This window comes from Ascaphus truei, chromosome 3 (assembly GCF_040206685.1).
Source record: "Ascaphus truei isolate aAscTru1 chromosome 3, aAscTru1.hap1, whole genome shotgun sequence".
Lineage (NCBI taxonomy): Eukaryota > Metazoa > Chordata > Amphibia > Anura > Ascaphidae > Ascaphus > Ascaphus truei.
In genome coordinates, this window is record NC_134485.1 from 367,701,726 (window position 1) to 367,728,944 (window position 27,219).

General features: G+C 46.3%; 1 protein-coding gene across 4 annotated transcripts in view; it reads right to left on the reverse strand.

Annotated features, from left to right (window-relative positions):
- The window catches only part of LOC142490197 (cilia- and flagella-associated protein 337-like), a 104,222-nt gene that overhangs the window by 47,786 nt on the left and 29,217 nt on the right, over nt 1-27,219 (reverse strand). For all 4 annotated transcript variants that reach the window (XR_012800002.1, XM_075592155.1, XM_075592157.1 and 1 more), the window contains 7 exons: nt 26,939-26,985; nt 26,089-26,209; nt 22,866-22,935; nt 21,967-22,210; nt 11,342-11,447; nt 10,485-10,636; nt 9,092-9,194 (listed from right to left, as the gene is read on the reverse strand). Coding sequence is in view for 3 of the 4 variants with exons in the window: in XM_075592155.1 (XP_075448270.1) it covers nt 9,092-9,194; nt 10,485-10,636; nt 11,342-11,447; nt 21,967-22,210; nt 22,866-22,935; nt 26,089-26,209; nt 26,939-26,985 (843 nt within the window). In the remaining variant the exon portion in view is untranslated. The remainder of the gene's footprint in view (nt 1-9,091; nt 9,195-10,484; nt 10,637-11,341; nt 11,448-21,966; nt 22,211-22,865; nt 22,936-26,088; nt 26,210-26,938; nt 26,986-27,219) is intronic.

Here is a 27,219-nt window from a genome sequence, read left to right on the forward strand (position 1 = left end):
ACAATATGTGGTCACGGTGTGTGGAATGAGCGGCAATATGGGCTCATAAATGGTCCGCTCTAGTCCTCAGAGCTGCACTCATTCACTGTGTGCGATTCATTAGCATTGCTTACCATTCCCAGCCCACATTGCAGTTCATTCCACAGTTAGTGATATGGAAAATAGCTGAAGCGCTCAAATGCAGGTATATCTCAAAATGATAATAAGCCAGACCACTGTACCAGGGTACTAACAATTGATAATTGATAATTGATAATACTAACAACCACATAATGTTTATTGTGCCGTACAGAGCTGCACTCTGTTTCCTTTCTCTTTTTCTCTATATACCGGCCACACCATCTGATCCAATTGGAGTACCACCCTTGAAACGGAAGTCATTACCTCCACCTGAACCTCAAGCCATCTCCTGGTGGTTTGATTTAATGTATCCACTACCATCTATCATGTATTTATCTATAGATACTTTGAGTCACGTACACATTGGCAGCGTCAGACGAGTCCTTTTATGTGATATGTACTTTCCTGATTTTTAGAAGGAGACTGTACTGCTGCGGCCAAGTTTATTCGAGCATTTGCCCGTTCTTGGCCGCAGCAGTAGCCTGGCGCGCGCCCGAGGGTGACGGGCGCGCGCCGAAGCAGCGGAAGAGCGCCCTCCGATCGGGGCGCTCTCCCTACCGCTGCCGGGTCCGCCGGGTCCCCCGGAACCCCCTGCCGCCGTCCCGCGATCGCGGGACACCAGGGCTCCCTCGGGGAGCCCTGGACGCGCGTGCAGGGGGCTCAGGCTCCCGAAGACGCGTGACCGCGCGTCTATGACGCGCGGCACGCCGAGGGGCGGCCACTAGCAAGCCGGGAAATCTCCAGGCTTGCGGTACCGGCCACACTTTAATAAAGTGTGTCGGTAGTGTACCTGACTGCTACATTTTTTTGTATTCACTAGTTATATTTCCAACATTTGTTGGCACAGCACAAACATTTTTTGTATATATTGTTTTTTTGTTGCTATTCATGACTGTGTCACATATTGCATGTTAGTAAAGATTTCAGTAGCGCTTACTACCTTTTGTTAGTATCAGCTCTGCCATACCAACAATGGGGTGGATAGTTACAAGTTTGTTCATTTTTCTCTGATAACAACCGTTACCTTAATAGATAACGTCTGTTACTTTTCATCAGTTTAACAGGTACCCTCATAGTTAATAGGCAAAAATAACGACCGTTAGTAAAAGTAGCAGCGTTACATTAACGTTATGAACAGTGATATTTTTGTTACGCAGGCACATTAACCAATACACTACACATGCGCGTTGGCATAACTATATAATTAGTTAAAGACGCATTACGCACATGTGTTATCTTAAGCTAATGTTTGGCTAACATATTATTGTTATAATATGGATAACTTAAGAAATATCAGATTTTTCACTTTTTTGTTTTTTATTGTATCCTTCCTTCATTTGTTTTAATTTCACATTATTATAAGTGAAGTATTCATTATTATTGTAGAGGTTCATCAAGAGTGCTTATAACAGAGACTGTTTTGTATCCCAGTTCTTTATATTGATAAATATTATTGTACACCCATACTTAATACAGTAAATATTATTTATCTTATGTAGCCCTCTTTCCCCCTGACTAAAGAGACTACCGGTACTGCTGTTACCTGTTGGCTCACAGAAGGCCTAAGCCTCCACCTATGTGAACCTGGGGTGATATATTGATCGCCTCCGTGCAGCGCCTCCACCTGCGAGGAATCCCAGCGTAGTGAAACTAATAGTACTAGTAAAAACACACGGTACAGGCATACCCCGGTTTAAGGACACTCACTTTAAGTACACTCGCGAGTAAGGACATATCACCCAATAGGCAAACGGCAGCTCACGCATGCGCCTGTCAGCACGTCCTGAACAGCAATACCAGCTCCCTACCTGTACCCAAGCTGTGCGCAAGCGGGGAGACTATATAGCCTGATACAAATGCGCTATTTACATCAGTTATGCACGTATAGGACGATTGCAGTACAGCACATGCATCGATAAGTGGAAAAAAGGTAGTGCTTCAATTTAAGTACATTTTCACTTTACATACATGCTCCGGTCCCATTGCATAAGTTAATGCTTGGTATGCCTGTATATAATAACAACCATTACTGAACACACACATATAACAACCCGTACCACACTGTACAATGTACATGCAGCCCAGTACCACCGGTGATTGTCCCAAAGTACATTGGGTGCTAGGCACCTATACCCTGATGTCCCTTTTCCAATGTCCAGGCCCACCCAAAAGTGTAGGGAGTACCGCTACCCCGTGAGCTGTTGGTGCACTTTGTTGAGGTTCCTGCCGAGTACTCCAGTACTCGGTGCGGCCGACTTAGTGATGAGGATCCGCTGATCCAGCAACGTCATCGTCCGCGATGGCGTCCCCCTCTGCGTTTGGTTGTTTCCGGTAGGAGGGTCCCACCTTTAATAGTCTCGGTACGTAGATGGTCTGGTCCCAGACCAAAGGCCGCGAATCACCGTGCGGTGTCTTCACTGTGTCCCTGACACTAACCGTAAAATGGGGGAAGCATCCCTATCTAGGGGCCTTCCCTGAAGCAACCACAAACTCCCTTGATTGGGGCCAATCTGGGACCTAAGGGGGGTTCTCTGGCCTAGTATGAGTGCCACTGACACTCAGACCCTACCTTCCCCTTGTCTGTCCTGGCTCCAACTCCCCTCGCGCTCTGAGCGCACCAAATGTAAGAATCTCCCCTCAGGAGATTGTAGCAGACCTATTGGCTAACACTTTCCACCTGATTCACTGCCCTTAAGCATTATTGGGCTTGTAGTCCCCTGCGGAGCAAATATAGAAGATGGCTGCCACTACAAGGATGTACTGCGCATGCGCATTTCCCTGAGATGGCCATCGGTGTTTCTGGGCTTCTCCTGCGCATGTGCGGCAATTGCAAAATGGCGGCGCCCTGTAATAGGTGCCACCGTGGAGCTCCAGTGACCATGTCGCCCCTACAACAAACTCGTATGCCGCCGCAACCTCTGCTGGAGCCGACGATCGTTGCAGGGTCTTCTGCACACCACAAAACAAAGCACAAAAGGCTCATCGTGAAGTAGTAAAAAACAGTGTTTATAAAATAAGTGGTTCAAGGTTAAGCGTACATCAGGTAAGAAGTAAACAGGCACATGAAGCTACACAGTAGCTGTTACCAATAACTGCGACCAGGAACTGCAAAGGATTCTCCCATCAGAGATCTCGCTTCCTCTCCCGCACGATCAGCTGGGGTAAAGCAGCAGCCACAGCACCAGTGTGTGCATAGGTTAACACAGTCTCAGAGTCCAGCTTATTGCGTCAATGCGCCCGGTGGAGCCAGAGAGTAATCAGCTCAATCCTGTGAGGCAGCGTGCATCGTCCTGTCTCTGCGCGTCCGCGTAGGTTGATGACGTCACGGCGCATGCGCCGAAGAAGGCAATTCGATCTTGTAACTAAAAACATGCAACTCAAAGGCACACGCTATTGAATAACCTCAGAACTTAAAATAGATATACATAGAAGGTTGAGTGGTATCTATCCAATGCGTTTCGTAGCTCTACGGATTCCCTGAAGAAGTGGCCCGTAGAGCTACGAAACGTTTTACGCTTTGTTTTGTTTTGTTGCTTGTAGATTTCAGGGTCTTGGGCTACCCTTTACTCAGCAGCAGACACTCTTCTATTTGGTAACACCAGTTTATTTCAATCACCTACTAATCACAAATACTGTTTTTTTGGGTGTGTGATACATTTAATTAATTAATTAACATCACGTGTACACTTGCATATAGGTTTATTTTCTTTTGTGCACTTGTTTGTTTTTATTTCTCTTCTGCACACCACCTGCAGCCGCATTAAACTCCCCCGCGCCCGCATCGGAAGTGAGGGGGGGTGGGGGGGGACAGGGACACATGGTTACACATATATAGTACAAACTGGAAAAAAAACTTAAATGCTTGTTCATGCAAGAAGCCTGACAGATAAAATGGGGGAGCTTGAATGAAAATCTGGAGCAGTATGATATCATAGGCATTACTGAAACATGATGGGATGAAACTAATGACTGGACAGTTAAATTAGAGGGTTATTACCTTTTTCGGAAGGATCGAGCAAATAGAAGAGGAGGTGGAGTATGTTTATATGTTAAACCGGATCTAAAACCTATTATAAAGGAAAATGTTTATGAAGGTAATGATAAAACTGTAGAGACCTTGTGGATAGAAATTAGCAGTGGAGGTAAAACTATAAAGAAAATGTTTGTGGGGATATGATATAAACCACCAAATATCTGTGAGATTGAGGAAGCTAAAATACTTTTGCAAATGGAGAAGGCATAAAAACTATGTCATGTTTGCATAATGGGTGATTTTAATTATCCACACATAGACTGGGGCAATGAGATTAGCATTACCACAAAAGGAAACAGTTTTTTGGGGGTACTTAAAGACAATTACTTAACCAAAATTATCGAGGAACCAACCACGAGAGGGGCAATACTGGATTTGGTCATATCAAACAATGTAGAAGTAATAACAAATATTCAAGTCCTGGAACATTTGGGTAACAGTGATTATAACATGGTCTCATTTGAAATAAATTATCAAAAAACAGAATACTTGGGTTCAACAAAGACCTTCAACTTTGGAAAGGCAGATTTTAATAAACTGAGGTCTAATCTAGTAGTAATACAATGGGATGATGTTTTTGCAGGGAAAAATGTAGAAGATAAATTGTCAGTCTTTAAAACATTGTTAGAAAGCACACTTATCAGTGTATACCCTTGGGTAATAAGTATAAAAGAAATAAGTCAAAACCAATGTGGCTAAATAACCAGGTAGGGGAGGATAATGGACAAGAAGAGGAAGGCGTTTAGATTCTTTAAGTCAGAAGGGACGGAGGCATCATATCAGAATTATAAGGAATGTAACAAAAATTGCAAAAGGGCAATCAAATGAGCAAAAATGGATAATGAAAAAAGGATTGCAATAGAAAGTAAGATCAACCCTAAAAAGTTCTTTAAGTACATTAATAACAAAAAAATCAGAAAATAAAATATAGGACCCTTTCAGTATGAGATTGGCAGGCAGATTATTAGAGATAAGGAAAAAGCAGAGGTATTAAACAAATTATTTGCCTCTGTGTTTTCCAGGGAAGAATCCATTCCAATTGTACTACTGCAGGAGGAAGCCACAACCTCTATATTAATGAACAATTGGTTAACTGAGGAAGAAGTTCATAGGTGGCTTGATAATTAAAGTAAATAAGGCACCTGGCCCCGATGGCATACATCCAAGAGTTCTAAAGGAGTTAAGTTCAGTATTAGCCAAACCATTACATTTAATATTCAAGGACTCCATTTCCACCGGCTCAGTACCACAAGATTGGCATAAAGCAGATGTCGTGCCTACTGTATATTTAAAAAGGGAGCTATATCACAACCGGGGAATTACAGACCTGTAAGCCTGACTTCAATAGTGGGGAAGCTACTTGAAGGTTTAATATGGGATAATATTCAGGAATACCGACTGGAAAACAAAATTATTAGTAATAGTCAGCATGGATTTATGAAGGATAGATCATGCCAAACTAGCCTTATTTGCTTCTTTGAGGAGGTAAGTAGGAATGTAGACCAGGGTAATGCAGTTGATGTGGTTTACTTAGATTTTGCAAAGGCTTTTGATACGGTTCCACACAAGAGGTTGGTGTACAAAATAAAGCAAATTGGACTCAGTAATATTGTATGCACGTGGATTGAAAACTGGTTGAAGTATAGACAACAGAGAGTTGTCATAAATTTAACTTTTTCAGGTTGGGCGAAAGTCGTGAGTGGAGTACCTCAGGGATCGGTACTGGGACCCCTGCTTTTTAACTTGTTTATTAATGACCTTGAGGTTGGTATAGAGAGCAAATTCTCGATCTTTTCTGATGACACTAAATTGTGTAAGGTAGTAGAATCAGAGCAGGGTGTAATTTCATTCCAGAAGGACTTGGAGAGACTGGAAACTTGGGCAGGTATATGGCATATGAGGTTTAATGCAGATAAATGTAAGGTTATGCATTTGGGAAGCAAGAATAAACGGGCAACTTACAAATTTAACGGGGATAAATTGGGGGAATCCTTGATGGAGAAGGATGTAGGAGTGCTTGTAGACAGCAGTCTTAGCAATAGTGCCCAAAGTCATGCAGTAGCTGCAAAGGCAAACACAATCTTATCTTGTATTAAATGGGCAATGGATGGAAGGGAAGTAAACATAATTATGCCCCTTTATAAAGCATTAGTAAGACCACATATTGAATATGGAGTACAATTTTGGACGCCACTCCTTAGAAAATACATTATGGAACTAGAGAGAGTGCAGAGAAGAGCCACCAAATGAATAATGAGGATGAATTTATGATGCGAGGCTAGCTAAATTAGATTTATTTACATTAGAAAAGAGGCGTCTAAGAGGGGATATGATAACTAAATACAAATATACACAACAAAAGAAAAAGAAACCCCTATAACGAGAGCACTCTAAACAAATTCATCCACTGATATCACCAGATGAATCAAGTAATGTAATGAAATAATTATTTAAAATAATCTTTATTGGGAGATACCTCAAAATTAAAATAATGCAGGTAAGTGAACCTATGCCTCCTCTGAGGCTAGCCTATAATCTAAAGTGTGAATTAAAATGAAGTGGGTATATATTGGGGTATAGAGCCCCAATATATCGTATAGGTGGGACTATAAAGCCATCACGTATAATTACAGAAGCACATCTGAATTAGTGTAGCTAATCACCAGACTCTGAATGGTTAATAAGTGACCTGTGCAGAGTATTATAAGGATCTAACTCATCTATATGTGGTTAACTACAACGTACATTTACACTAGTAGTGATATTAACGCTCCAACATAAATGTTTACCTAACAAGGATCTAGGCGTTTACCGCAGTGTGCACTGATGTGTTCACACTACACTGCACTGATTGTTACGAGGGAGGCCAGAGATGTTATGAGTGTTACATATTGACACTCACTTATACATTTGGCCACAGGCATTGTACCCCCACAGTGCAGTAGTCATTGAGATTTTCTGTGACAGTAGATCCATATAATACTATGCACAGGTCACTTATTAACCATTCAGACTCTGGTGATTAGCTACACTAATTCAGATGTGCTTCTGTAATTATACGTGATGGCTTTATAGTCCCACCTATGCGATATATTGGGGCTCTATACCCCAATTTATACCCACTTCATTTTAATTCACACTTTAGATTATAGGCTAGCCTCAGAGGAGGCATAGGTTTACTTACCTGCATTATTTCTCCCAATAAAGATTATTTTAAATAATTAATCAATTCATTACATTACTTGATTCATCTGGTGATATCAGTGGATGAATTTGTTTAGAGTGCTCTCGTTATAGGGGTTTCTTTTTCTTTTGTTGTGCATCTTACATTGCCCCTGATTGTAGCACCTCCAGCCAGGCTGTAGTGAGGGTTAACCTTTCCCTTCCCCCCCTTCCCTTAAGTGTTTTATATACAAATATAATCGGGGACAGTACAAGGAGCTTTCAAAAGAACTATTCATCCCAGGGGCAGTACAAAGGACACAGGGTTATCCCTTAAGGTTGGAGGAAAGGAAGTTTCACCAGCAACAAGGGAAAGGGTTCTTTACATTAAGGGCAGTTAAAATGTGGAATTCATTACCCATGGAGACAGATGGCAGATACAAAAGATTTGTTCAAAAAAAGTTTTTTTTTAGAAAGGGAAGGTATACAGGGATAAACCAAATAAGTAAACATGGGAAGAATGTTGATCCAGGGATTAATCTGATCGCCAATTTTTGGAGTCAGGAAGGAATTTATTTTCCCCCTTATGAGATATCATTGGAAATGTCACTGGGGTTTTTTGTTTGCCTTCCTCTGGATAAATATACTGTAAGTACGGATATAGGATAAAGTATCTGTCGTCTAAATTTAGCATAGGTTGAACTTGATGGACATATGTCTTTTTTCAACCTCATCTACTATGTAACTATATAACTATGTAACTATTTAATATCTTATTAGGTTACACAAACATTCAATTGAATCACTAAAAACATAGTATAGTTTATGATGTATTTCATTCATATATATATATATATATATATATATGATCCGTAATATATATCTTGTATGACACGTGTAACTTTTTGGAAAGAAAGTATTAAGTCCTATACTCATTTCATTGCTTGTAGGCTATTCACAGAAATATCGCTATGATAATAATTGTCTGGATGTGAGTAACAACAGGTTTTGGTTTGTCCTAATTATTGTAGTGTTTTTTCCATGCTGTAACATGAACAGAGGTTTGAGGATATGCGATGTTAGGTAAACAGTTCAATAGCCTATGATTTGCATATGAGTAAGTCAGATGTCCGTTATAATGTGTCGATTAAATATTTTCACGTCAATGTGAGGGCTTCGTAACGCAAATCACCTTTGTGGATATGTGTTACGGGCATCGATACGTTAAATGGTGGTGATGTAACGATAAGTCATTTAACAGGCTTCTAAGAATCTACCCCAATGTTTCAGCAATCTATGGAGCACAAGACTACATAGATCCCCCTTTACTCCAGCCACTAGTACATGACTGGCATGATTGACTATGATCAAAAGTTAGAAAGATCTACATAACTTACACACAACCAGCACTATGCATTGAACTGACTATTGGAGAGAATACTTGTATCCTTTATCCTTGCACATCCTATACTGTATATTGTTCCATTAAACCACCCATCAAGAAGTTTGAGCTATGCAAATAGAAAGGGTAACACCATATAGCCCAGTGGTCCTTAACCTACAGACCCCTAGACCCTTTGTGGTTGCTTATAGTGGTTTTGCAGAACTTCAATATCGTCTGAGTTTTAATTTTTATTTCCGGTTCTGTTCTAGGCAATTCTTAAAATGTATTGTAGTTAGGTTTTTTTTTTTCATGGACCCTTCACTGACCCCCTGTACCTGCTACACAGGTCAAGAACCCCATGCCATAGTCAATCTTCAAAAATAATCACTTACTGATCCTTCTGAGCAGGCTATGACTTGTCTAAAGGCTTTGTTGTATTTGCAGCACAGAACTGGCTCCTTATGAGATATCTCCAGGTGAGGCTGAGTGGGAGACCTTTCATGAAACAAAACATAGAGTACACTATTTATAATGATTTACTTTATTGTTAGAAACGTCTTAAAATATGTAACAAAACACCACTTTCTTGTAAGAACTTTCCCTATATTTATTTATGTGCTAGTCCATTCATTTTGTTTTTATTCTGATGGCAAATAATTTGTACTTTATAAAAAATATACCTATTCATAATGAACCCACTTGCAGTGTGAACCAGCTCTGTTGAAAGAGCATTCTACATCATACAGTATTTCCTGGTGTACTCTAAATGGCCACCAGAATGCACAGGTAGCTACAGCATTGCAAAGGCTGTCTATGAGACGTAAAGAAAGACAACGACAGGCATTACATGTGCTTGTCTATTGGCAATGTTTTAGTCCAATGACAAAGGCTCTGTTGATAACAAACAGATTTTCACAATATTTATAATAAACAGTCACAGTGTCCTCAGTATTGCCTTGAAGTTAATATGACTGGTCCGTCTCAGAGCACTTTCTCTGTATATATCATTTGTTTATCCATACTCACTGAGGCCCCTAACAAACCCCTTCTGTCCCAAGGCCTCGGGCATGGTCAGCGCTTAGGCGCGCTGGTGCTTACCAGTGAGCCCCTGCAGCCACAATGAGAGCGGCTTTAGTAGGGGCTCGCGCACACTTCCGCAAGCGTGCGGAAGCGTGGGTCTTATGAGAATTTTAGATTCAAGCTCTCAAGGGAGCGCAGGGCCGGTCACGTGAGCGGTTCGCCCAATGAGGGCGAACCAGCTCCGTGACGTCACTGGCCCACCCCCCCGACACGCCCACGGACGGCGCGCTAACCAAGGCCAGGGAAAGCACCCGCTTTCCCTCAGCGCGCCTCCGTACGGCTGCTGCAACCCTGGACGCATACTCCTGACAGCGCCTTTCACTATGGCCTTAACACCCAAAAACGAGTCTCTCTTCTTTTATGAAGGACAGGTCTCTAGTTAAATAAATCAGTAAGAAAAGCAAAGAGATGCACAATAGCAGATACCTGTACACTAGTGGTGCCATCAAGTTACTTTGCACTGACATATTAATCATACTGGTAGCTTTTGAGAAAGAGATCTAATTAATGTGGCCTTAAATTTGATTTGAAGCAAATAAGAAAAGTAGGATCAATTTCTAAAACGATGCCATTCTCATTTTAATAATATTCCCTTAACTGCAATATGAGCCTCCAGCAGCAATATAACTATTCCATATACAGTACAAAGTGTGGATAATATTTTGAGCTGGATTATGGTCTGAGCAGGAAACGGTTTATTCTTACTTTAGCTTGAGCTGAAGAAGTGCAACGGAATCTGTCGTAACACAAAGAGCTTTGATGCCCGGAATATAGTGACAAGCAGTGAGCTCCCCTGTAATCCCATTGGATTTTGAGCAGACAGTAAACAAGCAGGTTTGATCTTGTATATCCCAAATCTGCAGCAAATAAAGTTGTAAAAATAAATTAGAAAGGCAAAGTTCACCAATATGCCACATTTTTGCACCTACCCACAAGCAAACTTAAAAAGATCAATACAATATGTTTTTAATAGCAACGGTCTGAAAGAATATTATTGTTAACCTTCTGTGAAAGATTACATATATATATATATATATATATATATATATATATATATATATATATATATGTTATGTTATGTTGTATATATATGTATATATACAGTATAAAAGCCTTTTCCTAGTTCTTTGGTAAATTCTATTTTGTCACAGCTCATTTGTAACATTGTTTTAGTGTCTTAGTACAAATTGCAAAGTGATCCACATCTCTGTATTGGTCACTTCTAGACAGGCCTTTCCATACAAAGCTAAAATATGATTTTGTGCTGTTTTGGTTACAGACCAATAATAGCACAGAGATTTATTCCCCTTAACTGAAATGCTTCCTTGTTGGGCTCAGACATTGAACCATTGCGTTGTTATTTACCATTATTGCTATTGTGGGTTCTGTTAGTTTGGTTCGTGTAAAGAATTTGCCCTGATCTACTGAAATCAGTGCTGCTGAAAGGGATAAAGCATGTGCATGTCCAATTGAGTAGTATTACATTATATACCATACTGTTTATTTAATTTAGTTTGAATTGAGGTACCACATGTCCATAAATCCAATGGTAATTCACATACCTTTACTGTATTGTTTGTGGCAATGGAAAATATCTTGTTATCTTCTGCAGATACATCAAGGAAAAAGATTGGAGCTGTATGACCTTTTAACATGCCTGTTGTCCGTCTAAAAACATATGAGCATGATGTCATAGAGATATTATATATAATATTAAAAACATTCTCTTTTTTGAGGACGTCTTAACCAATATTAATAAGACATCTTTTTAAAACAATAAAATCATTTATTTTTAAGAGAGTATTAAACAAATAGGTACTAAAACACAACAGGTTAGATTACATTAATAAACTAAGAGTAAAAAACTGCCCATGCACAAATAGACGTGAAAATATTAAAAACAATAAGCCCTATGTATGAGATCTATTAAAAACTAGAACAAATACTAACCAACTTGTTTTGTATATAGATCCTATGTACCATACCTAACCCTAACTCCTTAACAAAGTTTTCATGATGCAGACTTTTCCAAGTTATTCCCTGCACTCTGCTAAAATGACTCCTATTATGTTGTACTTTGTAGATTTCATAAAGATCTCATAGAAGTGATACAAATAATGCCTGTGCAGTAAAACGCTTATCTTATGTAGCCCCGAGGTAAATTTGAAATCCCTGGCCCCTCTCTGCGAGTGCCGTGTGGAAGCGGGTGCCGCCGGAGGCTGCGACGGACCCGCCGGCACTTCGCGAGGGTGGGGGCCAGAGCAGGGAGCAGCGTTAGGTATCGCGGCGCAGGCCGGTTGCCGGGGACGCGATCGGGCCATCGCTAAGGCCGCGATCGCGTTGCCACCGGCCCGGCGGCTTGTGCAGAGGGCGCCGCCATTGAAGGGGATCTCGCGCATGCGCAGTGCTCGCGTAGGTGCAGGAAGGCCCCAGGGAGATCGCGCGAGGGTAGGACAGGGGAGGAAAGGATTGAGGCGGCCATTAGGGGTTCGCGCATGCGCAGGGCAAGCGCGCACGCGGCCCCAATGCTTAGGCAGCCCCCTGGGAACTACAATTCCCAGGAGGCTTAGGGAGACAGACATCAGGTGCCTGAGAATGGCCAATAGGGCTGGAGGAAGCTCAGCCCGGGAATATAGATACATTTCCCGGGCTTTGCTGCGTGAGTCAGGCAGAGGAGAAGGAAGGAGTAGGAAGGGTGCAGGGAGCGCGTGGCTCCTGTACCAGGTAAGGGTTCTCCCTAGATCCCCAGGCAGGCCCCAATTCCCGGTAAGGGCAGGGGGTAACTGAAGAGGGACGGCCCTAGCTAGGGAGGTGACCCTTAGGTGCGGAAGGTGCAGGTTTGGCAGTGCCACAGCGGAGAGGGCTGTGGGCACTGGCAAATAGGCACAGCGTGTAAGCAGTGGATTTGCTGCGGGATTCAGGTGGCTGTGTGTGAGTGCAGCTGCGTGTGTGTGTGTCGCTGCATGTGCTGGGCGCAGTGTGTGCAGCGTGGGTGGATCCCTGCAGGCTGACAGTGTGAGCTGTGTGTTGGCTGCAGGTGCTTTAGGAGTATCTAGTGAATAGAGTTACAGATAGGACTGGGTAGCTAGGGGAAGGGGGGCAGGTTATGGTTCCACAGGCCCTAGGAGTTCTCCCCAAGCCATCCCAGGTTGCGGTTCATCAGGGACAGGCCCTAGGTTAGGGTTGCTGTCACTCTAGGAGTAGTTAGTGATAGGAAGGGATAGCGGCGGTTGCTGTTCCCATGCGGTCGGTGTTGCCGTGATCCGGTTGCAGTTCCCGTGGAGCGGTCGGACCCTCGTTGGGGTCTACCGGCAGAAGTACCTGGAAAGGATCAGACGGACGTCTGACCCTTTGAGAAGTGTGTGGCGGTCCCGAGCATCGGAGTGCTCGGAAGGTACCTCTGAAGTATTATAAGTGCACCAACTGGGCCCTAGCTTAATTTAGTGACTGCGCAGTCACCCACGACCTTCCGTAGGAGTACGGGACATTGGGTGTGGGGGATCACAGGACACTGGGTGGGAACACCAGACATTGGGCTGAGGTGATGCGGATAGAGCATCAGGTTATGTTATGTGATGTTATGTAATGAGTTATATGTGTGTGTTAAGTAAAGTGTTAGTTATTGGTTTATCGTATACGTGTGTTATTGTATTTCTTACCCAGGGCTATATTTCATAACGGGGATCCTGGGTAAGTGGAGGCGCTGCACCAGGTAATGGTAAGGGTTTCCCCAGGCTCCCAGCTAGTGGAGGCTCAGATCTCCTGGAGCCACAGGTGTTATGCAGTACCAGTAGTCCCTTAGAGCAGGTGTGTTGCAGGGTTAGGAACCGGTTAGACCACGAGGGGCCAATGTGAGATTGGGTGGGTCGGCCGGTTCACAAAAAGGGTTACATTTGGAGGCGCTGCTGAGATATCAGACCTGGGGTGCCCTGTATGTTTTTTTCTAAATTGTGTCCTATTTTTGTTTCGCTATGGGGAAGCCCTCAAGGCGAAGGAAGCCACGTGCTAAGCTCCCGGCCGCGCGGGAAAATGTTGCCAACAGTTATCCAGGACTGGCGGGAAAACCCGAGCCCCGCCCCTACACTGTGAGTGACTCAGTACCGAGTTTGCAACATTCCCCAAAAGACTGTGCTGCCCCTCCTCTAGAGTCCACCAGGGGGAGGGAGTGTCTTGAGCAGAAATCAGAAATTTCTGTTTCCCCTAAGGAAAGCAAGGGATGCCGAGAAAAACACCCTTGGCTGTATAGAATCGTACAGGCCCCCCATTTAATCTTGCCAATGGTGGTGTGCCCGTGTGCATTAAAAGAATGGAAAGCGATGGGTGGCTGGCTGGACGGAGCATCTGAGTCACCAGTTGCTCTCACGATGACCGTGGTAGACGGGGAAGAATGCCTGCACGGCCGTCTGAATGAATGTGAGTGTGCCGTTGGTGAGCTGACCCAAGGGCCTAAGTGTCCTGACTGTGCGGCGCAGTTCCTGCAACCCAAACCGCCAGCGGCAGAGGACTCTGTTGCAGAAATGGAGTGTTCCCTCCCCGAGGAGGAGAGAGACTGCCAGGGGTTACACCCTGATGTGTATGAGCCCTGGAATTGGCCAGGAATGGAGGTCACGACGCTAATGTGCCCCTGCCTGAGTGAAGCCCTCAAAGATGGAGTCGAACCATCTCAGTTACAACTAGGTTTCAGGTCAACTGAGGTGGATGGAGAAACGTTTACCCAGTGTTGGAGCCTCAAATGTGGCTGTTCCCGGAGGGAGGCACTGGCGTGGGAGCCCCAATGTGAGTGTTGCGGGGCCTGGTTCCTAAAGCCTATCCTGCCCCAGGCGTCGGAACCAGCCGAGAAAGAAGAGGAGGAGCCGGACCTCCCTCTTACAGTAAATGATGCTTGTCCTCAGTTTGTTTTGATTCCAGAGGCCTCCGGGGGCCCGTGTGTCCAGACCACTGTTGCAGACCCTCTCAAAGGGGACGTGCAAATGGAGGAGCAGGAACCTCTGATGGCGGAACCTGCGGAGAAAGAGGCGCCTGATGGTGCTACCGAGGTGGGTGAAGCCGCTACTAATTTTTCCACTTCAGCGATGGAGGTGGTGGAGGGGCCGTGTGCCCAAATGGACTTTCTAGATGCTGAGCCGGAGCCGCTGAAGGCGGAGCTCCAGATGTCGGGACCCCAGATGTCGGTTCCAGACCCGGTTCCCGAGCAAGAACCACTGAAACCAGAACCACAGATCCCGGAAGGCCAGGGTAAGGTGTTTATACCCCCGCCCATGTGTGGTGATTCTAGCGACCAACCGAGCGTGGTGATGCGCCTGCCGGCGGACCACTCCAGTGGGGTCACCGAGTCAACCACCTCAACTGATGCAGACCATGATGTGGGCCCGTGTGCCCTGCAACGGCCAGTCCGGCCTACCATCGAGGTACCAGCGGTCCCAGGCTTGGGATCAGTACCTGCCGACAACGATAGGGGTAAGTTGACTGCCCCAGGGGTGTCGGGTGTGAGCTCCCCGGTGATCGTGGAGCCTGGTGACTCCAGAGGTAGGGTCACCCGGGTGATGGGCTCACCCCGTCATCGCGTCCTGGTGGAGGTGTCTCCCCCAGAAGATCTCTGCGGATCATGGAACGAATCCGACCTCATCCAGGTATCCGGTGTAGTGGACCGGAGCGACACATACTCCTGCACGAGGAGTCTCAAAGCTTGGCCTTCTCAAGACCCGGGTCTACCCGAAGAAGTTGTGCCGTCCGCAGAAGAAGTCACCGTTAAAGGGATGGTTGGAGCGGACAAAGACTCTGTTGAGACCGCTCTGGTAGTTGTGGCCTCTCCCAGGTGCGCGATGGAGCGATATGTTCGCCATGTGGTGGACCGAGGAAAGAGACTGAGCCTCCCTGTCTCCCATGAGACGAGACCGGAGGATCCGGCAAGGGTCAATACCCAGGACCCCGTATATTTTTTTCTGCGAGAGGGAGAAGGTGGGTTGGTGCAAGGGACAGGTCTTGAGCTCCAAAAGACTCACAGGAGTCAAGGTGGGATACCCTCACCCAGTCTGTTAGGGGCACTCCACTCTGAGACTCAGCTGGCCTCGGGTATCCATGCGGGTATGTTGGGTACAATTGGGGAATTGCTTGTGTTTGATGTACAGGTTACAATGCATTTTCCATTATATAACCCACTGTATGGTTGCCAGCCAAGCGAGGGCGTTGGGATTCTGCGAAGGGGAGAATGTAGCCCTGAGTTAAATTTGAAATCCCTGGCCCCTCTCTGCGAGTGCCGTGTGGTAGCGGGTGCCGCCGGAGGCTGCGACGGACCCTCCGGCACTTCGCGAGGGTGGGGGCCAGAGCAGGGAGCAGCGTTAGGTATCGCGGCGCAGGCCGGTTGCCGGGGACGCGATCGGGCCGTCGCTAAGGCCGCGATCGCGTTGCCACCGGCCCGGCGGCTTGTGCAGAGGGCGCCGCCATTGAAGGGGGTCTCGCGCATGCGCAGTGCTCGCGTAGGTGCAGGAAGGCCCCAGGGAGATCGCGCGAGGGTAGGACAGGGGAGGAAAGGATTGAGGCGGCCATTAGGGGTTCGCGCATGCGCAGGGCAAGCGCGCACGCGGCCCCAATGCTTAGGCAGCCCCCTGGGAACTACAATTCCCAGGAGGCTTAGGGAGACAGACATCAGGTGCCTGAGAATGGCCAATAGGGCTGGAGGAAGCTCAGCCCGGGAATATAGATACATTTCCCGGGCTTTGCTGCGTGAGTCAGGCAGAGGAGAAGGAAGGAGTAGGAAGGGTGCAGGGAGCGCGTGGCTCCTGTACCAGGTAAGGGTTCTCCCTAGATCCCCAGGCAGGCCCCAATTCCCGGTAAGGGCAGGGGGTAACTGAAGAGGGACGGCCCTAGCTAGGGAGGTGACCCTTAGGTGCGGAAGGTGCAGGTTTGGCAGTGCCACAGCGGAGAGGGCTGTGGGCACTGGCAAATAGGCACAGCGTGTAAGCAGTGGATTTGCTGCGGGATTCAGGTGGCTGTGTGTGAGTGCAGCTGCGTGTGTGTGTGTCGCTGCATGTGCTGGGCGCAGTGTGTGCAGCGTGGGTGGATCCCTGCAGGCTGACAGTGTGAGCTGTGTGTTGGCTGCAGGTGCTTTAGGAGTATCTAGTGAATAGAGTTACAGATAGGACTGGGTAGCTAGGGGAAGGGGGGCAGGTTATGGTTCCACGGGCCCTAGGAGTTCTCCCCAAGCCATCCCAGGTTGCGGTTCATCAGGGACAGGCCCTAGGTTAGGGTTGCTGTCACTCTAGGAGTAGTTAGTGATAGGAAGGGATAGCGGCGGTTGCTGTTCCCATGCGGTCGGTGTTGCCGTGATCCGGTTGCAGTTCCCGTGGAGTGGTGGGACCCTCGTTGGGGTCTACCGGCAGAAGTACCTGGAAAGGATCAGACGGACGTCTGACCCTTTGAGAAGTGTGTGGCGGTCCCGAGCATCGGAGTGCTCGGAAGGTACCTCTGAAGTATTATAAGTGCACCAACTGGGCCCTAGCTTAATTTAGTGACTGCGCAGTCACCCACGACCTTCCGTAGGAGTACGGGACATTGGGTGTGGGGGATCACAGGACACTGGGTGGGAACACCAGACATTGGGCTGAGGTGATGCGGATAGAGCATCAGGTTATGTTATGTGATGTTATGTAATGAGTTATATGTGTGTGTTAAGTAAAGTGTTAGTTATTGGTTTATCGTATACGTGTGTTATTGTATTTCTTACCCAGGGCTATATTTCATAACGGGGATCCTGGGTAAGTGGAGGCGCTGCACCAGGTAATGGTAAGGGTTTCCCCAGGCTCCCAGCTAGTGGAGGCTCAGATCTCCTGGAGCCACAGGTGTTATGCAGTACCAGTAGTCCCTTAGAGCAGGTGTGTTGCAGGGTTAGGAACCGGTTAGACCACGAGGGGCCAATGTGAGATTGGGTGGGTCGGCCGGTTCACAAAAAGGGTTACATTTGGAGGCGCTGCTGAGATATCAGACCTGGGGTGCCCTGTATGTTTTTTTCTAAATTGTGTCCTATTTTTGTTTCACTATGGGGAAGCCCTCAAGGCGAAGGAAGCCACGTGCTAAGCTCCCGGCCGCGCGGGAAAATGTTGCCAACAGTTATCCAGGACTGGCGGGAAAACCCGAGCCCCGCCCCTACACTGTGAGTGACTCAGTACCGAGTTTGCAACATTCCCCAAAAGACTGTGCTGCCCCTCCTCTAGAGTCCACCAGGGGGAGGGAGTGTCTTGAGCAGAAATCAGAAATTTCTGTTTCCCCTAAGGAAAGCAAGGGATGCCGAGAAAAACACCCTTGGCTGTATAGAATCGTACAGGCCCCCCATTTAATCTTGCCAATGGTGGTGTGCCCGTGTGCGTTAAAAGAATGGAAAGCGATGGGTGGCTGGCTGGACGGAGCATCTGAGTCACCAGTTGCTCTCACGATGACCGTGGTAGACGGGGAAGAATGCCTGCACGGCCGTCTGAATGAATGTGAGTGTGCCGTTGGTGAGCTGACCCAAGGGCCTAAGTGTCCTGACTGTGCGGCGCAGTTCCTGCAACCCAAACCGCCAGCTGCAGAGGACTCTGTTGCAGAAATGGAGTGTTCCCTCCCCGAGGAGGAGAGAGACTGCCAGGGGTTACACCCTGGTGTGTATGAGCCCTGGAATTTGCCAGGAATGGAGGTCACGACGCTAATGTGCCCCTGCCTGAGTGAAGCCCTCAAAGATGGAGTCGAACCATCTCAGTTACAACTAGGTTTCAGGTCAACTGAGGTGGATGGAGAAACGTTTACCCAGTGTTGGAGCCTCAAATGTGGCTGTTCCCGGAGGGAGGCACTGGCGTGGGAGCCCCAATGTGAGTGTTGCGGGGCCTGGTTCCTAAAGCCTATCCTGCCCCAGGCGTCGGAACCAGCCGAGAAAGAAGAGGAGGAGCCGGACCTCCCTCTTACAGTAAATGATGCTTGTCCTCAGTTTGTTTTGATTCCAGAGGCCTCCGGGGGCCCGTGTGTCCAGACCACTGTTGCAGACCCTCTCAAAGGGGACGTGCAAATGGAGGAGCAGGAACCTCTGATGGCGGAACCTGCGGAGAAAGAGGCGCCTGATGGTGCTACCGAGGTGGGTGAAGCCGCTACTAATTTTTCCACTTCAGCGATGGAGGTGGTGGAGGGGCCGTGTGCCCAAATGGACTTTCTAGATGCTGAGCCGGAGCCGCTGAAGGCGGAGCTCCAGATGTCGGGACCCCAGATGTCGGTTCCAGACCCGGTTCCCGAGCAAGAACCACCGAAACCAGAACCACAGATCCCGGAAGGCCAGGGTAAGGTGTTTATACCCCCGCCCATGTGTGGTGATTCTAGCGACCAACCGAGCGTGGTGATGCGCCTGCCGGCGGACCACTCCAGTGGGGTCACCGAGTCAACCACCTCAACTGATGCAGACCATGATGTGGGCCCGTGTGCCCTGCAACGGCCAGTCCGGCCTACCATCGAGGTACCAGCGGTCCCAGGCTTGGGATCAGTACCTGCCGACAACGATAGGGGTAAGTTGACTGCCCCAGGGGTGTCGGGTGTGAGCTCCCCGGTGATCGTGGAGCCTGGTGACTCCAGAGGTAGGGTCACCCGGGTGATGGGCTCACCCCGTCATCGCGTCCTGGTGGAGGTGTCTCCCCCAGAAGATCTCTGCGGATCATGGAACGAATCCGACCTCATCCAGGTATCCGGTGTAGCGGACCGGAGCGACACATACTCCTGCACGAGGAGTCTCCAAGCTTGGCCTTCTCAAGACCCGGGTCTACCCGAAGAAGTTGTGCCGTCCGCAGAAGAAGTCACCGTTAAAGGGATGGTTGGAGCGGACAAAGACTCTGTTGAGACCGCTCTGGTAGTTGTGGCCTCTCCCAGGTGCGCGATGGAGCGATATGTTCGCCATGTGGTGGACCGAGGAAAGAGACTGAGCCTCCCTGTCTCCCATGAGACGAGACCGGAGGATCCGGCAAGGGTCAATACCCAGGACCCCGTATATTTTTTTCTGCGAGAGGGAGAAGGTGGGTTGGTGCAAGGGACAGGTCTTGAGCTCCAAAAGACTCACAGGAGTCAAGGTGGGATACCCTCACCCAGTCTGTTAGGGGCACTCCACTCTGAGACTCAGCTGGCCTCGGGTATCCATGCGGGTATGTTGGGTACAATTGGGGAATTGCTTGTGTTTGATGTACAGGTTACAATGCATTTTCCATTATATAACCCACTGTATGGTTGCTACCCAAGCGAGGGCGTTGGGATTCTGCGAAGGGGAGAATGTAGCCCTGAGGTAAATTTGAAATCCCTGGCCCCTCTCTGCGAGTGCCGTGTGGTAGCGGGTGCCGCCGGAGGCTGCGACGGACCCTCCGGCACTTCGCGAGGGTGGGGGCCAGAGCAGGGAGCAGCGTTAGGTATCGCGGCGCAGGCCGGTTGCCGGGGACGCGATCGGGCCGTCGCTAAGGCCGCGATCGCGTTGCCACCGGCCCGGCGGCTTGTGCAGAGGGCGCCGCCATTGAAGGGGGTCTCGCGCATGCGCAGTGCTCGCGTAGGTGCAGGAAGGCCCCAGGGAGATCGCGCGAGGGTAGGACAGGGGAGGAAAGGATTGAGGCGGCCATTAGGGGTTCGCGCATGCGCAGGGCAAGCGCGCACGCGGCCCCAATGCTTAGGCAGCCCCCTGGGAACTACAATTCCCAGGAGGCTTAGGGAGACAGACATCAGGTGCCTGAGAATGGCCAATAGGGCTGGAGGAAGCTCAGCCCAGGAATATAGATACATTTCCCGGGCTTTGCTGCGTGAGTCAGGCAGAGGAGAAGGAAGGAGTAGGAAGGGTGCAGGGAGCGCGTGGCTCCTGTACCAGGTAAGGGTTCTCCCTAGATCCCCAGGCAGGCCCCAATTCCCGGTAAGGGCAGGGGGTAACTGAAGAGGGACGGCCCTAGCTAGGGAGGTGACCCTTAGGTGCGGAAGGTGCAGGTTTGGCAGTGCCACAGCGGAGAGGGCTGTGGGCACTGGCAAATAGGCACAGCGTGTAAGCAGTGGATTTGCTGCGGGATTCAGGTGGCTGTGTGTGAGTGCAGCTGCGTGTGTGTGTGTCGCTGCATGTGCTGGGCGCAGTGTGTGCAGCGTGGGTGGATCCCTGCAGGCTGACAGTGTGAGCTGTGTGTTGGCTGCAGGTGCTTTAGGAGTATCTAGTGAATAGAGTTACAGATAGGACTGGGTAGCTAGGGGAAGGGGGGCAGGTTATGGTTCCACGGGCCCTAGGAGTTCTCCCCAAGCCATCCCAGGTTGCGGTTCATCAGGGACAGGCCCTAGGTTAGGGTTGCTGTCACTCTAGGAGTAGTTAGTGATAGGAAGGGATAGTGGCGGTTGCTGTTCCCATGCGGTCGGTGTTGCCGTGATCCGGTTGCAGTTCCCGTGGAGCGGTGGGACCCTCGTTGGGGTCTACCGGCAGAAGTACCTGGAAAGGATCAGACGGACATCTGACCCTTTGAGAAGTGTGTGGCGGTCCCGAGCATCGGAGTGCTCGGAAGGTACCTCTGAAGTATTATAAGTGCACCAACTGGGCCCTAGCTTAATTTAGTGACTGCGCAGTCACCCACGACCTTCCGTAGGAGTACGGGACATTGGGTGTGGGGGATCACAGGACACTGGGTGGGAACACCAGACATTGGGCTGAGGTGATGCGGATAGAGCATCAGGTTATGTTATGTGATGTTATGTAATGAGTTATATGTGTGTGTTAAGTAAAGTGTTAGTTATTGGTTTATCGTATACGTGTGTTATTGTATTTCTTACCCAGGGCTATCTTTCATAACGGAGATCCTGGGTAAGTGGAGGCGCTGCACCAGGTAATGGTAAGGGTTTCCCCAGGCTCCCAGCTAGCGGAGGCTCAGATCTCCTGGAGCCACAGGTGTTATGCAGTACCAGTAGTCCCTTAGAGCAGGTGTGTTGCAGGGTTAGGAACCGGTTAGACCACGAGGGGCCAATGTGAGATTGGGTGGGTCGGCCGGTTCACAAAAAGGGTTACACTTATGAGGAGAGATAAATCAGGATTTCTGCTTTTACCACGTAAACACTGAGGGCATTACACTAAAAAGATGCAGTATGTGTGCAGTAGAGATTACAACAGAATATACACACAGTATGTACTGCAGCCTGCAGTTTCACATTTCCTTAAACAGGCTAATAATCTTACCCTGGCACGTATAGATTCCACAATCGTATCATCCGGTCCATTCCCCCTGTTACAACAAGGCTGTTCTTTTTACAGAAAGCAAATGTTTTCACTCCTTTGTACACACGGAACACCGTCTGATCTCCACCAGCTCTCCTTTGGGCAGGACCAAGGGTCACCTGCCCTCTTCTTCCCTTTGCATCCTTCACGTGGCCCTTTATGTCTTTCATCTGCTGCTCAACGTTTGTTGTCCCAGCAGTACAACCTGAAAGAACACATTGGGGCTAATTATTAAGGTGTCCTGGCTAAAAAACCCACCTGAAATAATATCTGTATAAAACTAATTGCATTAAATAAAACACACCTTGCTTGGAACGGTTTTCTCTGATAAATCTGAAGTTGCTTTGAACCACTGTTGCAAACAAGGAAACGTTGTCACTACAGATGTAGCAAGACTTACTGTTTGTGTTGCCACAGCCGCTCGTGGTCCCGTGAAGGCCATGTCCCAGACAAATTAATGCTTGGGGGGTCCAATCCGGAAGCAGGAACCCCCCCCCCCCCCCCCGCAGTGCGATCATGGTAGACACTGTCCCCAGCCACGCGGCTGTTTGCATTTTCGACCGTTGTGATGGGGACAGTAAGTCTTGCTACATCTGTTGGTCATATGCAGTCATCAGTGGTACTTAATGATATAGGCAAACAAAGCAATATTCTTATACCCCAAGAAGCCCAAAGAGCTTGAATTCTTTAGGGATTTTCATTACATTAAACATTCAAATTTTGAAGCCTATTTTGGATGCCCGTTTTTGAATGATCGAGAGCCAGCTGGAAAAACTCCTTTGGGAAGTGTTCTAAAGTTGTGATATAAATATTATCGGATGCTTTCTTTACTGTAAATAAATAACAACAGTAAAACGTACCTATTACTAAAGCAGTAGATTCGTCATTTGAGGCAGAAATTACAACTTTAATAGAATTGTAGTACTTCAGCTGAAAATGAAGAACACCAAAAAGATCAATATTACTTTTAGCAACATTTAATTTATAGACCATTGTTATGCAAAGCATACATTCAAATTAACCTCAAGTCAAAGATGAGACTTGGAGTTACATAGTTACATACAGATGCAGCGGTCATTATCCGATCATTTACCTTGTTGAATCACGCACTATAGGGCGTGGTGGTCCGAGAAGGTCTCCTGCAGACATAATGGCCCATCGGATGTACACAGCAGGGGTCCCTAATGTGTGAATCCGACCGGGGTTTATTTGTCTGTAAGAGACGCGCAGTATTGTATTGTATGTTTTTATTTATATAGTGCCAAAGGTGTACTCAGCGCTTCACAAAGAATACAGTACAGGGAATTATAATAATACAATAAGTGCAGCAAAATCAGACAATAGGAAAGGAAATCCCTGCCCCGAAGAGCTTACAATCTAAGATTGAGTGATAGAGAGGCTGAATCTGTCACTCTACCTGCGTGCCTCTAACAGGCGATCGCAGGGTTTTTATTTCGTTTTAACATTACAGTAATGTAGCAGGGGTCTCCGGAGCTGAACCGCATTGATTTCAGGTCCAGGAACGCCCTACTTCCCGAGATACAGGCCCCCTTATGGGGTGCCGGTATCCCCATGTTAAATTCCTGTTGGTCACGTGACCATGGGATCTAAACAAAGCAGAGGGATACCGGCACCCCATAACTGGGCCTGTATCTCGGGAAGTAGGGGGTCCCTGATGCTGAAATCAACTTTTTTCAGCTTCAGTTCAGACCCCCTGCTCCCGCACACTAGTATCAAGCAACACCCCCCACCCCCACCAAGAAAAAATCATTACCTTAGCAGATAGCTACTAAGGTAATGAAGCTGCTTACATATTATTTTTATTCATAGTGTTCGGGAGCAGGGGGTCTCCTGAGCTGAACAAAGTTGACAGCCTCGAGGACCCCCTACTTCCTGAGATACAGGCCCCGTTATGGGTTGCCAGTATCCCTCTGCTTTGTTTAAATCCCATGGTCACGTGACCCACAGGATTTTAACATGGGAATACCGGCACCCCATAAGGGGGCCTGTATCTCGAGAAGTAGGGGGTCCCCAGACCTGAAATAAATGCAGTTCAGCTCCAGAGGCACCCTGCTACAATACTGTAGTGTTTAAAATTAAATAAAAACCCTGCGATCGCCTGCTAAAGGCACGCAGTTAAGAGTGACTGATTCAGCCTATGTCTTACAGACAGGTAGACCCCGGTAGGATTAACACAGCAGGGATCCCTGCTCTGTTAATCCGATGGGCCATTAGTCTGCCACTTCAAATGTTGAAAGGATTTAGGGGAAATCTCCAAAACCAATTAGATAAATGATCAGATAACGGCCGCTGCATCTGTAGTAGATGAGGTTGAAAAAAGATATAAGTCAATCAAGTTCAACCTATGCTAAATTTAGACGACACATACTTTATCCTATATTTGTACTTACAGCATATTGACCCAGAGGAAGGCAAACAAAAACCCCAATGAAATAAATTCCACATTTTAACTGCCCTTACTTTAAAGAACCCTTGCTGGTGAAATCTCCTTTCCCCAACCTTAAGGGATGCCCCCCCCCCCCCCCCCCCGAGACCTTTGTACTGCCCTTTGGATGAATAGTTCTTTTGGAAGCTCCTTGTATTGTCTCTGAATATATTTGTATATAGTTTTCAGATAACAACTCGGTACAGTGTAAAAGATGTCCTCCTATAACTTATTCTTACAGAAGAGTCAAATCTCCCACCAGAGTAATGTGTTATGATGCAAGAAAGTGTCTGCCTCTTGCGCAACAAAATAATTGTATTTCATTTGTAATTGTTCTAAAACCAGCTGAAAAGTATTGCGAGGCCTCCTTAAGTGGAGGCCTGTATGTACTTAAGAAAATAAAGAATGCTGATGATGATGAAGTGGAGTCTGACCTGATGCCAATACAACTAGAATTAAGATTTTATGCCAGAGTTCGGATGCCAACAAAACGAGTGAGGCTGGTAAGAGAAATGTGTTCTGATGCTAGAGAGAACAGTCGAATCTGAGGCTGAGGGAGATCTGATACCAGTGAGCGAATATACTGTATGTTTGATATCAGCAGCAAAAGGCACAAGGTCGGATGTAAATGAGAGAAATTAGATTTATTATCAGGTAGTAAAGCAAGATCAGTGACTTGAGGAGAAATGAAGGGCTCTATGTATCATGAGGTCCTGCTGCGTTGACACAGTTATGTAAAAAAAATAGCATTTTTGTTCTGTTTAAAATGCGCCATATTTATGAAGAGTATTTCAATTATATTCTATTATATAGAATTTGGAGCATACTGGACTAAAAACGTACACCACCTGTTAAAATGACAAAAATATAGACGCAAGAAACCTTCAAGAAAAGTAACGCAAGCCGCATATTTTTTAATACATAGATCTGCTCCACAATCCAAATGTAACATCCCCTAACTCCTCCCATTCACTCCATAAATCCTTCATCTCATCGCAGGCAGACACAGATATACCCAAAATTGGTGCAACTAAGATTATTACAATGATGCTGCCTGGCGCAGGTAAATATCAGGCAGGTTGGACAAAATAACGACTTTCCACAGGAATTTGCCCTTTGATACATAGAGCCCGAAACGTGTTATTTTAGTCATGTTTCTAAAGGGAAGGACTAAGTGGTCATGAAGATTGATTTCAACCCACGATTTGTCTGTTTTTCTAACAACTGTTTAATTATCAAATGAGCTGATGGAGATAATTATTAGTGAGAGTTAATGATAAATGATTCAGCTGGACACAGCATCAGAGGTAATAATGTCTAAAATACAAACTGATCACACACGTTTTCTTTGTCTGAATCATACAATGCATATGATACAATATGATAGGATTGTCCAGTAGAAAAAGAGGTGTTTTTTGTGCACTGATGAACGTTCAGCAAGATCAAACTGACTAATTTGTTTTCCTGGATAACACTTTAACACGTTAATTTCCTATGTCAGGCATTCACATATTTTTCTAATTGTCACTCATCTTCTATACTTGTATATTGAATACTTTATGCTATCATAGCCATGTTGTATAAAAAAGAATCAAAATATTATAATATGGTTCTGAGGAACACAAAGGTTCTCTTACCTGTGTAACCCAATCGCCATGCACTTTCCATCGAATGAAAGATACACGAGGAGACAGAACAGCATTGTCGATACCAATGGTAGGCATGTTATTATCTGCTCGTGGCATTTTCTTCCAAGTTCTAAAAACGAATTGAGAAACCAAAGCTGAAGTGTATTCAGAAACTCCCTCATGTTGGGTTGGGCGGACATAATAGATAGCTCTTGTGAAAGCAGGTGAGGGTTAGAGTAAAGGGGATAAACACTAGCGTACTGTACTACCTGCAGAAGGATGGTAGAAAATCAGTTTAAGATTGGCCTTTAAATGGCCTAGATTTTGATGGTGTGGACATCAGGTCCATGGGTGATTCTCACCATTGAAGCATGCTCAAAGATCGGGGAAACAATGGGTGGTCCTGGATTATATTATAGAGGCATGCCTGGACAAGAGCAGTGGGCAAGCATGACCATAGGTTTTCTGTGAACATCTGGCTACTGTAGGTAGACAGCCGATGTGATATGGATCATGAACTCTATGGAGAGCTGTTTGGCGAGAATGAGTCTCTAAAGTTATTTTGTATTTCCAAAGTGCTGAATTTCTATTCTCTATAATGAAGTATTTGTTGAAACAACTATATGTGAAAGCCTGAAAAAGTATAAAGAGTGAATTTCCAATATATTTATCAAGGTCATGCATAGTTAACAGCTTTAGAAGTAGAGCTACAGTAGATTCAATGCAAAGCGCATTTATTTATCGTTCTCCATTATACTTTACATTGTACTTTTACATTATACTTATCCTTCTCCATTTGTGAACTTGTGTGTATTAGCTTTTTAAAGGTTTGCATAAATATTAAATCGTAACATTTTACCTTAAAGTTTCTCCCACTGAGGTGAAAAATAAAATGTTCACACATCCCTGTGGAAACAATAATATGATTTATAATTTTTATTAGCTTATACAAATTAAATATACAGTATATATATATATATATATATATATATATATATATATATATATATATATATATATATATATATAATATATATATAAAACAACAAGCGATAGAGAATATTTTAAAACAAATACATTTCCTTAATAAGAAAGATAGACTGTAAGTTTAGCCATAAAAATGAGTGGTACCCCATGTCT